The 17,520-nt window shown below is 48.9% G+C and overlaps 1 protein-coding gene across 16 annotated transcripts in view; it reads left to right on the forward strand.

Annotated features, from left to right (window-relative positions):
* Adcyap1r1 (ADCYAP receptor type I) overlaps positions 1 to 17,520 on the forward strand; it is a 52,527-nt gene that overhangs the window by 22,105 nt on the left and 12,902 nt on the right. For 6 of the 16 annotated variants that reach the window (XM_013076519.3, XM_013076513.3, XM_021237572.2 and 3 more), the window contains 10 exons: positions 189 to 296; positions 2,408 to 2,428; positions 5,992 to 6,101; positions 6,594 to 6,691; positions 7,115 to 7,247; positions 8,126 to 8,279; positions 8,620 to 8,680; positions 9,182 to 9,251; positions 12,812 to 12,903; positions 15,852 to 15,935. In XM_013076519.3, coding sequence (XP_012931973.1) covers positions 189 to 296; positions 2,408 to 2,428; positions 5,992 to 6,101; positions 6,594 to 6,691; positions 7,115 to 7,247; positions 8,126 to 8,279; positions 8,620 to 8,680; positions 9,182 to 9,251; positions 12,812 to 12,903; positions 15,852 to 15,935 — 931 coding nt within the window. The remainder of the gene's footprint in view (positions 1 to 188; positions 297 to 2,407; positions 2,429 to 5,991; positions 6,102 to 6,593; positions 6,692 to 7,114; positions 7,248 to 8,125; positions 8,280 to 8,619; positions 8,681 to 9,181; positions 9,252 to 12,811; positions 12,904 to 15,851; positions 15,936 to 17,520) is intronic. The other 10 variants (XM_013076517.3, XM_021237571.2, XM_021237574.2 and 7 more) reach the window with 3 other exon arrangements.

Consider the following 17,520-nt stretch of genomic DNA (forward strand, 5'->3'; position numbering starts at 1 on the left):
CCTACCTTCTCTTTGAGGGACCTGGATGTATGGGAGTGAGCCTCCCTCAGACAAGAAGCCTTGCCTTCCCTCCTCGTGAAACATTCTGGCCTCTGGAGGGGGCTGGCATGTGTGGTTCGCAGTGTGTGTCATGTGTAGTTTCTGTGTGGAGCCAGGCCCCGTGCTCACCATGGTTCTCTTCCCCCCAGGGTGCCCCGGCATGTGGGACAACATCACATGCTGGAAGCCGGCCCGTGTGGGTGAGGTTGTTGAGGTCAGCTGCCCTGAACTCTTCCAGATCTTCAACCCAGACCAAGGTGGGTATAGCCCAGAACCGGTACAGGGCATGCTGGTCTAGCCTGTTGTCTTCCCAGGAGCCAGGGACCAAGGATCAGGCTGCTCCATGGGTGGGCACCTAGTCCCTTTTCCTGAGCTGCTTGCTGGTGTAGGGGGTGACATCACCGACCATTCCACTTGTGTATGGGCACGGCGTTGCTCTGACCTGACACCTAGTGCCTGGTGCTCCAGGATGGGGGCAGGCTGGGCTCCCAGGCCAGCGTTGATCCCCGCTCTATCACTTTCCTTCCTAGGGACCTGGAGCAAGGTAGTTATCTCTTCCACCCAAGTCCCTGGTCCGTCAGATGGAAATGTAGCTTGGTGGTTCCCTCCCGGGGTGTCTGTGAGGATAACATGAGGTCATGTGTATAAATGTCACTTCGCTTAGGATTTGGCACATTTTGAGTGGCCGGTAGTAAACATCAGCTAACATTTCAGCAGTGTCACAGAGTTTCTCAGAGGCCCAAGGAACACATGGATGGGGCATGGAATTAGACACTCTCAGGCAGAACAGAAGTGTGAGTGCAGCCACTATCCAGTGCTCACCCACATCCATGTTCACAAACCTCGTGATGTGGGCACAGAGCCCAGGCTGCACAGTGGCTGGCACATCTGTTTGCTACTTAAACTGTAAGGGCACAGGAGAGGAGGAGTGGGGGCCTATGCACTCAGGCTCCTGGGCTTCCGCTGGACTCACAGGAACCAGTGTTGTCCACAGCTTGCAGAGGTTGGCTGGGGGGCAGGTGTATGATGGCGCCCTCCCTGCCAGGGAGAGCTGGGCGAGTGGGCTTCAGAAGGAGCTGTGTTGGGCCTGTCTGTGTTCAAGATCTGTGGGGGCCATTGAAGTGCTATGGAGAGATCCAGCGGTCCCATCTAGGAGCCTGTGGGGCAGGCAGCATGGCTGAGGTCTGTGATACAGGAATGAGGGTGTGGGCTTAGCCAGAAAAGACTAAGCAAAAAAAAAAAAAAAAAATGCTCTGCCTATAGGCATGAAGCCCTTAGGGTCCCACTTAGGCTGGGGGGTGGGGGAAACAGAGCCATGTCTTGACCAAAAGGCAGAGGCAAACTGGCTTTCAGACCCTAAACTCCAACAACTTTGCCACCACCCAAGGTGGAGGCTTAGAGGTGGCACATTGACAGATAGTAGCATGGTTGGGGTCCCAGGCTCCTGTTTGTGGCCCCAGTCCCAAGACTAGGGAAGGTAGATAAACCACATACCCAGCTTGGCTCCTCCCCGCATCCCTCCCACCTCCAGGTCTCCTGGCAGCATGGAAGGAGGGAAGCAGCTGAGGTCTCCCATCCTAAGGGCTTCCAGGCTAGGAAGGACCTAGAGCAGGCCTGAGGGGATTCAGAAGTGGAGGCTGGGAGCACTGCAGTGAGAGTTACAGTTAGTGCTCCCCCTCCTCAGGCACAGTTGGTGGTCTGTGATTCAGCCTGATTCCTCATTCATCCCTTTAGAAACCAACTTAATCACTTCCTCCATGAGTGTATTGCTTTCATTCAGTCATTTATTTAGAGTTTATTGAACATCTACTCTAGGTCAGATTCCAGGCAAAAACAATTTCTTCCAACAACAGCAGCCACAAAGGCAAAATGAATCAACAGTAAAGGAGATTTCCGTAAGCTCCACTTTGCTCCAGCCTCCTCCTTCTGGCAGAGGCCCCAGGAATGTGCTATTTACACCTGGTTCTTAGCGGCTCATTAGGGCAGGGCCTCCTAGCACCTCTGTTCACAAGGCTTGATGGGTGAGACTTGCAGTCCCACTCAGAAGGGAGAGAATGACGTTCCTCACTTTCCGTGTGGTTCCTGGGAAGCTGGGTGGTTGTGGTGGCTGCACAGGGTGTTGGAAGCTGGAGATGAAGGAGCTCTGACCTTTCTCCTTCCAGGGGCCTCTGTGCATTTCTATTCTGGAGGTGGAGGCAGAATGCGCCTTGCTGAGTGGCCCTCAGCTTGTAGGCCTCGTGTTTTCTCCCCACTCCCACAAGAGCTATGTCCAGTATTTGGGGTGGGGAGGACGATGAAGTAGTCAGTAAGAGCAGACCCCGACTTCAACCTTTGCTCATCTCTGCATTTCTCTCTTTTTCTGCTGCAGTCTGGGAGACAGAAAACACCGGTAAGAGGAACCTTGGTGAGGACAGACTGCTGTCCATCTGTCTATCCAGCAGGAGCCCAGCTTCAGGAGATCCTGACTCTGGCTGCGGGGATCAGGATGGGGTGGGGGTACAGTGACTATCATGGAAGTGGGGGCGCAGGAAGATGGAGGACACAGCCCTTGAGTTCAAGGCCTTTTTGAACTTGTTCAGGAGGATGGAGCTCAGCTGTGGAGGGGCTAGAGGGGTTAGGAAATGAGCCTACGCGTGTTCATAGGCTCACGCACGCGCTTACACATGGGCCTGCGCCTGTGTGTGATCTGCACAGTTCTGTGCATCTCCGGTGGCTGACAGGCTGGGATGCACAGTGAGCAAGAGGGCCGAAGGGACAATACCTGCAGCAGGCAGGCCGAGCATTGAAGGGTCAGGGAGGCTTCCTGGAGGGGTGGCATGTCTTCTTGGAAACAGGATTTTGACAAGAAGAGCAAAAATGGAGTTCATTGCTAGGCTACCATGGAATTTTGGCATAGGAAAAGAGTGGAAGTGGGAATAAAGAGTAAGGAGGGAGAGAAAGGTCTGAGGATGAAGTGTTGGGAGTTCTGGGTTCCCTTTGGGAGAGCAGGTTTGGGGGCCATGTTGGAGTTGAGCTGCAGGGAAGAAACCCCAGCGTGGCATCCCCGTCGCTGTTCCTTGCCCTTTCCCATGCCCTCCCATCCTGCTTAGAGCCTCCTTCCTGTTCCCTCAGGGTTCGGTGAGGACTGAGTCGCAGGCCATCCTGGATATCCCAGAGACACAAACCCAGCCAGGGTGGTGTTAGTTAGAAGGTGCAGAAAGGTGTGTGGCTGCTGTGTGATGCAGTTTCTTGATCCCACCCCAGTCCTCGGGGACCAGGAACAGCCTTGGCCTTGGCGGTAAACAGTGGGTGACGTGGCAAGTCAATGACCATGCATTTGAGCCCTGCTCACATCCGTGTTTTGCAAGACAGCTTGATTTCTCTGATAGTAGCTCTTTGGTTCTCTCAGGCAAAGGCTGGTGAGAGCTGCATTTGCTGCCCTGGGCACTCTGAGACCCCACTTCTGGCTGGGCTTGGCCCTCTGTGGGTGTGTGGTCTCTGGGTGGCCACTTCTCTGGTGTAGTTATGGTTGTCTAATGGAAAATTGCACTTAAGCACACAACCTGTACACACATACTGGGGAGCCACATATCTCTAGAAGCCTCTTCATGGATTCCAAGATCCCTGGATTAGATGGTTCCTGATAGTTTTGATCTTGGTCACAGAGAACAGAGGTTCTCAGACTTTAATTGTGCATTACAGTTACATCCAGGTTGTTGAAATTCAGATTCTGAAATACAGACCTTGCTCCTGGGGTCTCTGATTTATAGGTCCAGGGACAGGGCCTGAGCATGTGCATTGCTAGCTGGTCTCCTAGGTGATGCAATGGCCCCATCTAGGAGCCACTGCCCTAAAATTCTGTGCTCCTGTGAAGTTGCTGGGGCAAATCAGCCTGGTGAAGTAGGCATCGTCACTGTGGGGTTTGACAATCTGGAGAGCACTCCATCTCCTGGAGATTTTAACAATACTCGCAGAATAGTTTTGGAACAAAAAGGTTTATGCTTTTCTGAGTCTACACTGTATGATAAAGAAAATAAAAGAAAGGAAATGTTTTATTTTTCTTCCAGGACATTTTTTAAAAAATTGTTTTTTAAAGCAGCTTCTCTTTCCTCTTCCCACCACCCTGAAGTGGGCAAAGTAGAGAGGAAATGAGGCTGGGGGGGAGGGGGGGGACTTGGCCAAGATGCTCTTTCTGCTGGGATTTTTGGGCTTTCTGAAGAAGTGTTCAGAGGAACTTGGAAGGAGGTCGCCATGGCAGCCTGGGAGGGATTTTCTGGAAAAGGGCTGGCTTGGCACGGAGCTATGGGACACAGTTGCACTCTTCTGCGGCCCCAGGGCTGGCCACGGCTCCTCCTTAGCCTGCACCACAGCGCTTGCGTTGGAGAAGTGGCGGCCAGTCTCCCCACTCAGACAGAACTCTCCTTTCGCCAGGGTCCCCCCTTTTCTTCTTCCCCAGGCCCCGGGAAATACGTTTCTGACTCCTGGCCAAAGAGCTTGGCCTTCGATCTTCCTGCTCAGCCCACGAGGGTGCAGGTTGGACAGGCACCGGGCTTCCCTGCTTGGCCTCTGCCTTCTGCTTTGTGTCTCCCCGACCCACTGTCCCCTTAGCCTCCTTTCTGAGCTCTTCAGAGGCAGCCCTGGTCACACAGTGTGTGCCCAGAGCCCCTTTTCTGTAGACATTTTTTGTTACACAATTTCTTAGTCCCTGAAAGAATTAACCCATGTGTCATAAGAGACCAGGTGGCTTATTGGAAGCCAGGCTGGGGACAGGTGTCCATCCGGGGAATGCTCAAGCACTGGCTGGAAGAAGGGGGGCTGCTGGAGCTCTCCCCTTCCCTGGACATCCGTGGCCCTTCCTTACACACCACTGGGTGAGGGGGGATGAAACGCACGTTCATTGGAGGCTAAATCAGCCCCAGTTCTCCTTTGCCACCTAAAAATGACTCTTTCAATTACTGTGGCTGATCTTGTCCTCTCGGGGATCCCACAAAATGACCTTAAAGTCGATTAAAAGAAAATTAAAGCACATTAGCGACAGGAAACAGACCACCAAATACTTAAAAGCAGACATTTTTTAAAAAACCTAAACATCAGGCTGGGGATTTAGCTCACTGGCCCCATGCCTGCCTCACAAGTGCAAGGTCCTGAGTTCGATCCCCGGTACCAAAAAACAAAAATAAAACAAAACAAAAAACCTTAACAGTCATCTTTTTATTTTTTTGGTACCAGGGATCGAACTCAGGTCCTTGCGCTTTTGAGGCAGGCGCCAGAACCACTGAGCTAAATCCCCGGCCCTAATATATATCTTAATAAGGTCCATTGCTAGGTTGGCAGAGGTTTGGTCCTTATTAATTAAGAAGCAAGCCAGGTGGCCCTTTGGTGTGAAATGTCCCAGCTGCTAGGAGTCTCAGAGCTGCAAATTCAAGTACCTCCTATGACTGTCCTCCAGGTGTGCCAAAGACTGTCACCTCATGGTCACTCGAGGCAGTTGGGCACAGATGTCCTATTAGAAATCCCTGGAGCTGGGGATGAGGGCCCTGGAATCTGTATTTGTGATCAGTCTTGGGGTGTTTTTCTGTACATTGACTTTTTTTTTTGGTACCGGGGATTGAAGTCAGGACCTTGCACTTGTGAGGCAGGTGGTGGCTCCAGCTAAATCCCTGGCCTTGCATATGGACTTCTGAGAAGTGCTGACCCAAGGTCCAAGAAAGGGGCTGTGACTATTTCAGAGAGCACTCATGGGAATATTCCCAGGGAAGGATGCAGAAGTACTGGCTTTGGCAGGCTCAGTTCTCTTCCCTTTGGTTTAGAGATCAGCCTGCCCCTTGCTACACCCACCCCTGCTTCTTGGTGAAGGCTAAGCTGTCCTTCCTTCTCAGGTGGGCAATGGCTTCCATGACTTCCCACTTTTGCATATGAATTCAGGGCCCTTGTGGCCATTTCTGCTCTTCATCAAGTTTTCTTTCATGGTAGATAAGGGCTTGGTGAGCCGGAACTGCACCGAAGAAGGCTGGTCTGAGCCCTTTCCTCATTACTTTGATGCATGTGGATTTTATGAGAATGAAACTGAGCCTGAAGACCAGGTGAGTGCCTGCCCTTCACCCTAGTGGTGGTGGGCAGGGCTAGGGAACTCAGGATCTAGGCATTACTCTGAAGTACCAGCTGTATACCCAAGCCTGTGCACATGAAGGCAAGATGTCCACTCACTGCCTCAGGCTGACCCTGGCTGCCACTTCTAGAATGCTGGCTTTCCTATGACCCAGCAATAGAGGGTTAATGGTGGGCCCAGCAGGAGCTTCCTGGACCCTTCTCCAGGCTAAGGCTTCTTTCTGTTCTGAATGGTCAATGCTATTCCTTCAATAGACATTTAATGAGCATATGCAGAGTGGGAGTACAGAAGGGAGTGAGACACTTAGCCAGGAGTAAAGAGGCAGTGGGAGGTGAGATTGCTAGGAGAAGACGAGGAGGAGCTGGGTCCAGTGGGCCAAGTCCTGCCTGGAAGAGCTCAGGCCCAGGGGCCAGTGTTAGGCCTCATGGAGAGTCCAGCATGCCCTGTGCTCTGTGCCCTACTCCAGGATTATTACTACTTATCAGTGAAGGCCCTCTACACGGTTGGTTACAGCACCTCCCTGGTCACTCTCACCACAGCTATGGTCATCCTGTGCCGCTTCCGGTAAGACCCCAGCAACCTCTGAGCTGGTGCAACCCATTGCAGCTCAAAGCCTCACCCCCTCCTTGGTTGTCAGCCCTGGAAAGTCACTTGGAAGGGATTCACCAACCTGTAGCACAGCAGATAGAAACCGATCCCTACAGAGGGCACCGGGCTGTCCACGGCCACCCAGCAGGCCGGAGACCTACCCTGCTTGCTTTTATACTCCTGGTCTGGGTAGAGAGAGGACAGAGAAAGCCATGTCTGCATATGGAGTCGGGGGATCAGATACAGGGGCCTGGAAGTCAGTAAGGGTTAGGTAGGTGGGAGAGGGGTTGGCCTGGCTGGGCCCCCATTGGGACAAAGCCAGTGAGAAGGCCCAGAGAAACCTGGAGGGTATGAGTGCTTTGGGTTCAAGGCTACCCGCTCCCTGACCTGCTCATGTAGGAAGCTGCACTGTACCCGCAACTTCATCCACATGAACCTCTTCGTGTCCTTCATGCTGAGGGCCATCTCGGTCTTCATCAAAGACTGGATCTTGTACGCTGAGCAGGACAACAACCACTGCTTCATCTCTACTGTGAGTGAGCCCTGGGAACCCCACACCACCACCTCAGGGTCACCCCCACACATACCTGACACCTCACAGAGAAGTGTGCTCCTGTAGGGGAAGGCATTGACTCCATCCACAGAGTCCTGGAATTGCCATACAGTTCCTAGTAGCCAGTGTGTGGCAGCACTTCCAGCAGCCAGAATGTGTGCAAACCCTTGGCCTGGGCCTTGTACCTGGTAGAGCGCTTGAGGAAGATTGAGCAGAAATGCCAGGTCCTACTTGACTGAAAAAGAAAATGAGGTTCAGAGAGGGCTTGCCAGGCTCTCCGTTATTTAACCAGCAGTGCTAGAGCCCAGGAGCTGAGTGGCCTCTCCAAGCCTGGGTTTGGAGGGGGTAATATGTAGGCAGTGGAAGCTGAGTTTTGATGGAATGGGACGGAAGGGGAATCTAGTGTCCAGACCTTGACTGGGACCGTGTGTGTGGAAGGTTTCTGTGAAAAAAGATTCCTGGGGGCCAGGCTCTGTATCCTCCCTGCCGGAGAGATTTCCAAATCCTCATTTCACAGGGAGCGTCCTACAGAGCTATCTGACTGCTTCTTTCTTCCCCTTCCCCGATGGAGTGAGGAGAGAAAAGAAGAACGGGAAGGCCAGCCTGGTGGCCCTGTGCTGCCCACAGTCCTTTCCCCGCATACCGCTTGTCTACCTGGGCAGCTTCAACACAGTCACAGGATGCTGCTGTTTTCATCTTCTTAATCCAGGAAGTCCTCTCCCTTAGCTCCTTGAGATATGTGAGCCCAGGCTTGCCAGTGCTCAAGGACCTCAGGACTGGTCCCATGGGGCTGGATTTTGGGACTTTTCTGGGGGCCAGAGAAGCTGAAACTTCCTGACCATGGGGACTCCCTGTAGGTGGAATGCAAGGCCGTCATGGTTTTCTTTCACTACTGCGTCGTGTCCAACTACTTCTGGCTGTTTATCGAGGGCCTGTACCTCTTCACACTGCTGGTGGAGACCTTCTTCCCTGAGAGAAGATACTTCTACTGGTACATCATTATTGGCTGGGGTAGGTCTCTGGCTGTGCTTGGTGGGGCTCAGGCCTCATGGTCAGGTGTGTCCTGGGTTGTGCCTTCAGAGAGTGGAAGTGAGGAGGGAGCCCTGCCCTAGGCTGATGACTAACTGCCCTTTCTTGGGCCCTTTCTTGCCCTTCCTGCCTGTGGGAAGCCCACTGTCTGAGGGAGAAGTTAAGCCCAGGACTCCCTTCCCAAGAGACAAGATACCTCAGTTCTGAGGGAAATGAAGAGTCCTAGAAAGCCAGGGTGTGAGGGACAGTAAGGGTCCCCAGGGACTGAGGCGCTGAGTGGACGGGTTTTCCTCTTATCATGGGCCTTTTCTTGCTCTCTCAGGGACCCCAACCGTGTGTGTGATGGTGTGGGCTGTGCTGAGGCTCTACTTTGATGACACAGGGTGAGTACATGCCTAAGAGGCAGAGCTCAAATACAGAGTGAATTCTTACAGGTGGCTTCTCAGGGACCACCTGTCTTCATGTGACCTCCACCAAGCAACTGTCCCAGCCCTGGGCACCACTGAGCCCTGGCCCCATGCATATCAGCAGTGTCTCTACCCAGAATCACAAGGGAATGCGCAAGGTTTCTGAGTCCTCTATGCTTCTGGGCCTAGCTATGAGTATTTTCCTTTTCCAGGGGGTGAAAGAATATTGAGGGTGATGTCACACCCAAAGAGCCCTGGATCTAAAAGGGATATATGGCCCTTTCCCAGGTGCCTAAGAGTAACCCCATTTTTATAACCAGAGCCTGGCGTCCACAGGCGCCAGACAGCTCTCCTTTCAGCTAGCTCCTCCCCGGGAGCTGCAGGAGGAGACAGTGACTGGCTTCCAGCTAGCTGGGGCAGTGTCCTGCAGGGGTCCGTGGACATGATCTCTCTTTTCTCTGTCTGCCCATCTTTTAGCTGCTGGGAAATGAACGACAGCACGGCTCTGTGGTGGGTCATCAAAGGCCCAGTGGTTGGCTCTATAATGGTGAGTGTCCTTGGGACAAAGAGAAAGGGAAGCTACCTGGGCTGAAGGGCACACAGGAGGGGAAGTGAAAGGGGCCCACACAAATTGGCTTTCTTCTTTGTCATGGCTGCATTATGTTCTGGAACATGGATGCACAAATTAGGTAGCTATTCCTCTACAGTAGGGCCTGTATCTTATTCTATTTTTCCTCATTATAAAAGTTACCTCTGGGAATTGTTTTGTGCATAATTTCAGGCATTTGCAAATATTTCTTTACATGGTGGCATTGCATCAAAAGAGTATTCATTTAAACTTTCCGATTCCACATTATGTTGCAAAAAACCCTTCAGCAATTCATACTTCCCTTGGAAGGAAGGCTGGTTTCCCCCATATCATTGTCTGCACTCATAATGTCAATCATTGATATATTGCACATTCCTAAGGAGTGTAGTGATAGCTCATTTCTCCATGGTGCTAGTGTGACTGAGCAGTCTTTTCTGCACACTTACTGACAATTTATTTTTATTCTGCATATCCTTGTTTATTTCCCCTGCCCAGTTTTTAGCAAGTTGACTTTCTTACTATTTGAAGGACAGTAACACTGCATATGTTATACATGTTGCATTGCCAAGACAGCATAACCAGCAGACTTTGTCTTTATGAATTCTGTGCCTCATTTCTTGTGTATGGAGGCCTTTCCCAACCTAAGATGCAAAAATATTCTTTTTAATTATTTTAAGACACTTGTGGATTAGATTATTACATGTACACCTTTCATCTGACTAAAATTTATTTTTTTTAATCTGGCCCGAAGTGATATTTAATTTCACCTAATTTTATTTTTCAAGGATGTACATTCCACATTCTCAGTCCTTTTTATTGAATCCTTTCTCCACTATGTTGAAATGTTATTTTATTATAAACACTTGATATACTTGCATTTGGTTTCAGACTTTCACTTTTATGTTATTAATTTATTTGTCTATTCCCATGGCAGATAGTGCATTGATGGTAACCTTGTAACATGGTTTGATATATGATATGCAAATTTCTTTTCCTTTTATTCCCTGTAAAAGTTTTTTGCCTATTTACTCTTTGAGTGGATTTTGAATACCTTTGGCAAGTTGCAAATTTTTTAAAAAGTCTGGTTGAAATTTATGTAGACATTGCATTGAATTTATAGACTACTTTGGAGGAGAACCAATTTTCTTAAAAGTTTGAGCCTTCCTCTCCAAGAGCATGGCATTATTCTCTATTTATTCAGTCTCTCATGGAGCCATTTAGGTGAACTCTTTTTTTTTGTTTTTTTCTTTTTTAGGTGAACTCTTTTAGTGTTTATCTTTGTTCTTGTTATATTAAGGTGTTTTCCAGTTTGGGCTTTTATTCAGTTTAGGACTCCTACCATTATATTTTCAGATGAGTTACTGGTGTTGTATTGGGATGGTGTTGATTTTTGTGTATTTTTTCTTTGCTTAGTTACATTTCTGAACTCTCTTACGAGTTTATAACCCTTTTCATTGATTCTAATGGATTTTCTAGGTAGAAAATTATGTAATCTGCAAATGAAAATAGTTCTTGCTGTATTTGTCTCTTCCTTGCAGTATTTGTCTCTTTCTTGTTTTTGTTGAGGTTGCTGTTTGCTCTAGCTCTGGGCAGTGATCCTGCATTGGATTGGGAAAGTTCTTCCTGGCTTTAGTATGTATTTTTTAAAAAATCAAGCATGGGTATTGAATTTTATCAATTGTGTTTTGGAGACAGTTATTGGAGTGATCATACCTTTCTTTAGTGATGGACATAGTATTCCACTTTTATTTCATTATAAACAGTGCTACAAGGAATATATTTGTGCCTAGCTTAAGCATGTATGAACATATTTCTAAAATAAATCACCAGAAGTGGGATTTCTGGGACAAAGGATGTGTACGTTTGACATTTCTGTGGCTGGAAAATTGCCCTCTACGAGTGTTCATTTCCAGTACTTCCAATGGCTCTTTTGATGTTTCAATTATGAAACTGTTGGCAGTCCTATAGGAAATGGTGGAAGCTTATTGTTTTAATGACTACTAGTAGATTTTTTTTTTTGCATTTGTAGTATTGAATCTTTGTGACCATTCTCTGTTTATTCCTTGATGCACTGCTAAATTCTGTGTTAATATTTTGTTTAAAGCTTTTGCATTGCTTTTCATATATTCTGTGCTCTTATGATCTGTGTGTTTGTGTCTGTTTTCTGTCTTTATCTGGTTTTGGGACCAGAATTTTATTAGCAGCATGGGTAATCTAAGGGAGTTTCCTTTTGTTTGCTTCGAATCTATTAAGTAGCATGTAAATGATATCTTCCTTAGATGTTCATAAAATTATCTGGACCTGATGCTTTTTAACTAATTTCCACCTTTATCTACTTTTAAAATTTCTTCTGAGGTTATTACTTAGATTTTCTCTTTCTCCTGCAGTTGTTTTTGTTAATTTTTATCATTTTCTTTGATGCTCTCTCATGGCTTGAAATAATTTGTACATATTTTGTCCTCTTTCTCACCCCTAAATTTATTTAATTATATTTTCTTCTTTTGAATTGACTAGCACATGGAGTGAACAATATTTGCTGTGCTAATTCCAGACACTGATTAGACACTAGCCATGTAGCAGAGAACAAGACAGAATAAAGAGTATACTTTCTCATTCTAACTGATCTGTAAAAACAAACAAAATAAACACAAAAATATAATTTTATTTTTATTGATCAAATCTCCTATTTTTCCAATTCCTCTTCAGAGTTTTTGATCTCCATTAATTCTCTTCTTGTATAAATTAGATTAAATTTGTGGTGCTCTTTCTCTAACTTTTTTTTTTCTGGTAACAGCCATCAAACTCAAGACCTTGCCCTTGCAAGGTAGGCATGGCATCACTGAGCTAAATCCCCATCCTTTTTTCTAACTTTTGATTTGAATGCTTAGTTATTTTTCAGCAAGTATTATTTTTAATGGATTGGTTTTAGGCTATTGTTTTTCTTCACGGGGTACTTTGGTGACATCCCAAGGACATCCCTGAGCAGCCCTCTGGCTCCCCTTCCTCCTCCTTTCTCACCTTGTTTAGAAAGCCTTTGTCACTGATCTTTATCCAGAGGCACATGCTACTCTTTCTGTTCCCAGGCCACCCATAATTAGCACTGCTCTGGTGTCCATGCTGCTTCTCCAGATCCCATGGCTCTGAACTTGGAGTTTCTCCAGAGAACAGCTCTCAGCTCTGCAGTTGCCTCTTCTGTCTTTTGAGTTGCAGTTTTTCCATCCCCCTCATCCTACTTTCCCTTTCTCTTCCAGAAGTTGTTCATTTTCCTGCCTTGCTCATGATATTCTTCCCTGTTTCATAGCACTTTTAGGAAATTTCATTTCTCTACCCTTTCCTTCCTTTCACTGACACTGTGGGAGGCTGGGGAGATGCCCTGGAGTTCTTGGATTAGAAATCTGTGTGATCTTGACTAAGAAGCTGTGAGAGGGTCCTGCTGGGGAGTAGTAGTATGTGCAGAGGCAGGGATATGCCACATCTTTGACCCAGTTAACTTTTTCTGCTTTTTCTTTGCTCCTCAGGTTAACTTTGTGCTTTTCATTGGCATCATTGTCATCCTTGTGCAGAAGCTGCAGTCTCCAGACATGGGAGGCAATGAGTCCAGCATCTACTTGTAAGTACCATCATGTGGGTGCCACAGGCATTTCTGAAGGCCATGGGGGCCTGCGCTTGAGTCAAAAGCAAGAGAAGCTTGGGCTCTGCTGACAGGGGGACCTAGCATGGCCATTTGCAAAATTCCTTCCTAATTAAAGTGTTTTTAAAATATAGACAGACAAGGGCCAGGGATTTAGCTCAGTGGCACCGTGCCTGCCTTGCAAGTGCAAGGTCCTGAGTTTGATCCTCAGCACCAAAAAAAAAAATTTATTTATATATATATATATATATATATATATATAGAGAGAGAGAGAGAGAGAGAGAGAGAGAGAGAGACAGACAGACAGACAGACAGAGACATATTTTAAATATAGTCACCCTGCAGGCTTCAGCTAATTCTGGAGCACCTAATCTGCCTGTCATTATGTGGAAGGGGAAAGAGACTGATTCAACCTGTGTGACACTGGGAAAATAAAAGTGGGAAACACTATATTGCCTAGGGTCATTAGGGGCTCAGTTGTTTAGAGTTTAGGTTTCCATTGGAATTCTGGCTCTGTGGGAAGCTCGTTAGCACCACTAGTAGACCCACATGAAAAAGTTGCTAGTGCTCACTGGTGACACAGGAAGACATTTTCCCTGGACCAGGTATTAAAAGGGGGATTCTTTCTGTTCTCTACCTTCCCTCAGGGCAGCTCTACCTCTGCATCTGTCTGATACTACTTCCTCAACAACCTCTTTCCTCGACACAGAAACATTTGCTTTGTTTGTGATTATTGGGTTCAAGGGGAGCCTCTTACTGTGCAGTGCAAGGCCTTCTTTACTTTCATGGCCTCTTGGTTTCTGAGGAATCTTTTGTAGTCATGGCCCTCAGATCATATCCCACCAGTTCTCTTCCAACCCTCTCCTCATCCAGTCTTGCCACATTTGAAATTAGACAGAGCATCTCTTACCACGCCCTGAAGGCCATGTGAATGGGTGAATGGCCAGTTAGGGTGTGGGGTACGGGAATGCTTCTGACGCTGAAGAGAAAGCCTAGTGGTCCACTGTGGTTGGCTAGAGGTACAAAGCAGAAGCCATAAGTGCAGCTTCCTGGATTCTTCCAAAATATAGCAAGTTAGAAGGAGCTGTGCTTGGTTATCATTGGGTGCTTGGTCCTGTCTTCATCAGAGGCTCTAATCTGGAGTTCACAGCTTTGATAGCTGGTTGCCCAAGGAACAATGAGTGGGACAGTAGGGAGATCCCAGCACAGAGCTCCCCGAGTACCTCAACTGTTCTCCTAGAGACAGAGATGGGGTTACTTCTCAGAAACCAAGTCCAGATCCCTCCTGAAGATTTCTGGGGACTTCCCTAAGGAGGTGGAGCTTGCTCTTGCCCTGTCTGTGTAGCCTGAGTATCTTCCCTTTTCCCTGGCGGGAATTAGCCCAGAGCCTGGATGTCCACTGTTTTCACTGCCTCTGTAATGATTCTATTACACAGGAAGACACTTTTTTTCTCCTATCCATTCACTGTCTTTTTGTCTCCTGTGTAGTAGAAAATTGTTCAATATAAGTTCAACATAACATTGGTGGGGCCATCCATCTACCACCACCTAACCTGTCCTAGAGCGATCATTTCTGCCTTCATCTCCAGAATAGGGCCCTACTGCTCCCCTCACCTCCCTGCCCAGTGTTGGAAACCATGACCTTGTATCTGGCCTCAATTTCTCCTGCTTGATTGCGGATTGGGTCTTGCACTGATAGCAACTGCGTATTTGGAGCTGACAGACAGCAAAGTCAGCCATGGCCTCACTTGAGCAGCCTCCATCTCCTCCTATTCCTGGCAGGATCTATTTCTTTTTCTGAGGTCCCTGGGGCCTCTTCTTTAGGAGAGGTCCTCCAGCTTCCCTTCCTTCTGTCTGTGCATGGACACACACTGGGGCTCCCACTCAGCCTCACCCAATTAGGGATAACCTGCTGAGCCCGGATCACACAGGATGTCCAGCTCAGACATCCTGCCCCAGGCGGCAAGAACCCCGTGGGGTCTGCTGGGGAAGTGTGGGCCTGGTTTTGGGCTTGTCCACACGTTCAGAACCACGAAGTCCCATCATATCTTCCTAAAGCATCAAAGAGAGCCACTTATGCATCGTGCATGGTTTACACATTTAAGTGTCAATCTAGGACATTTAAAGAAACAAGTAGTTTGTTTGCTTCAATAAAGTAAAAGCATCTTAACATCTCTGTGGAATCCCAGTAAATTCTTTTTTTAGAGGAGAAAAAGGACTTCTGTAAAATTCTGCTAGCTTTGAGCCCCAAAGGTTAAAAACTCAGGTGGATGCAGTCAGCAAGGCAGGTGGGAGGGCCGAGCTGGACGAGGGATCAGCTTGATCATGCTGAATTCAGCCACATGTTTGAGTTTTCCAGGGTCAGGGAGATGCTGTGGGTGAGTATGGGTAATAATCCCAGCGACAAGGTTGCTGAGATTTGCAGAGGACTTAAAACTCTTGAAACTTGGTCTGTGCACATTTAATGTTCACAAATCCCCAGCGTGTCTGGTGGGCTAGGTAAGCAGTTGTTACACAGAATTCTCCTGCTATAGCCCAGGGAACTAGCTGCCAGTGACACGCCACCCACCTGGTGGGAGGGAGCGAGCAAAGCCACTGCTGCAGCACAGATAGGCCCTGCCCTCAGCCTGGCTACACAACATTGCTGTCAAAAGCTTATAATAAATACAAGAAGAGGCCCCTGGTGGGCTCAGCCCTGTGTGAAAGTGTCCCCAGTCTGGAGAGCTTGGAAGAGGAGCTGGCTCTGTGCAGGAGGTATCTGTGAGGGGAGGGAGGGAGAGCCTGGGAGGCAGAGAAGGCAGGGCTTGGGGGAAAGGGAGGGTCCAGGGCTGTGCCCAGGACCCCTGGGGCCCAGTGTTATGTGTTGGGCTGTAAAGCTCCTTCAGTTCTGCCCACAACAGCTCTCTGGTTTTTTCCTCTGTTTCCAGAACAAATTTAAGCCTGGGAGTCCCCAAGAAAGCCCGAGAGGACCCCCTGCCTGTGCCCTCAGACCAGCATTCACTCTCTTTCCTGTAGGTTGGTTCCAGCTGCTGAGATGATAAGGGTTTGTCCTCCATAGATCAAGATGGTGTTCTCTACCCAGCCTTGGAAGGAACTGGGGTGTGGGACCCTGCAGGGGGCAGTGGTTCTGAGCTACCCCTGCTCTACCCTAGTGCTCCCAATAGAATGAGTGGCTGGGTTTAGGGCTTGGGTAGTGGTCAGAGATGGAGCCAGGGACTGTGTCAGGGCTCAGCATGGCCCAGGGTTGACTTGGTCTTGGGCAGGAGAGAGGGCTGAGTGTTCATCTGGGGAAGGGCAGGGTTAGCCTGCCTTTCCCTGTGGGTCCAAGTTTACCACCGTGTGCAGCTCACTGGCTTCAGAAGGGGAAGGCTGAGGTTTCTGGGGCAGACACCCACTGTAAAGGGAAAGCCTCCACCTCCTGTCTTGGGGTGACCTAGTTTCATTTGCAGTGGGTCTCCTTTGCAGAAGATAAGCATCAGAAGCTACCGCTTGGACCTAGAGGGGGGAACCCCACCTGCACCCTGTGTCTGGGTTTCCTTAGCTCCATCAGAGAGGAAGGCTCAAGTCTCCCAAGATCCATACCACTATTCAAGGCAGCAGTGCAACCAGGAAGTTCAGGCTGGGGGCTTCCAGTTTATAGGGGTAGGTGTTTCATCTCCCACTTTCAAAGCATCCCCTACACACACACACACACACACACACACACACACACACACACACACACACACACCCCTAGGAACATCCCATCCTTGCAGTTCCTATGAGAGGTTGGCAGCAGGGAATTGTTATTTTGGAGATGGAGAAACTGAGGCTCAGAGAAGGACAGCACCTAAGATCAGCCAGAAAGTCAGTGGCCAAACAAAGCCTTGAGCTTGGATACCAGCTCCCCAGCTGGGACTGTTCCAGGCTGGCAGAAGGCACAGAGAGCTGGCTCATCCTGTCCTCGTAGTGGAAGAGAGGTGGTAGTGTCAGGGGAGCTCCCAAGACCCGTTTAGCCATCCTTCTGGCTGGGTTGGTAGTGTATAGGGGGTGCTTCTTGGGGACTGGGGAGGGTTCTGGGGTGCACAGCATCTCAGCATCGGGAAGGACCCTATGGCATCTATTCAGCCCAGACCCCGGTGTCCTGTGACCACTGAGGACCCAACGTGACACGGACCCAGCATCACAGAAGTCTCGGCTGCAGCCCAGCCAGCCTGCACACAGAGGTTAATGAAGCACTCACGGTGTGCAGCCTTGGTGTGCTGGGTCCCTGGCTGTTACCGGTAGATGTGAACTTCAAGTTCTAGGAATGGCTTTGACCTTCTTGCAAACTTATAGCAAAGCCAGGCCTGGAAGCCAAGGCTCTGGGGTGGGCTCACTTGCAGGGTGGGTGCTGTGTCTGCCACAGGAGTCTCCTGCCATCTGATTCTGGCGGCAGTAGTGACACCTTCAGCAGCCCCAGCCAATACCCTCTCTCGGCTGTTTCTTATCCTCCTTTGGGACCAACTCTGAATAATCTCAGTGGCCTGCCGAAGCTCATCTCTTCCTCTTGATAAAGTTCCTCTTCCCTTTTCACTAATTGTCCTGAGATTCCCCTGTCTCTGTCTTTCTCACGCT

This window comes from Heterocephalus glaber, unplaced genomic scaffold (genome assembly GCF_053883595.1).
Source record: "Heterocephalus glaber isolate CG9 unplaced genomic scaffold, H.glaber_assembly_v1.0 deba00000546, whole genome shotgun sequence".
NCBI lineage: Eukaryota > Metazoa > Chordata > Mammalia > Rodentia > Bathyergidae > Heterocephalus > Heterocephalus glaber.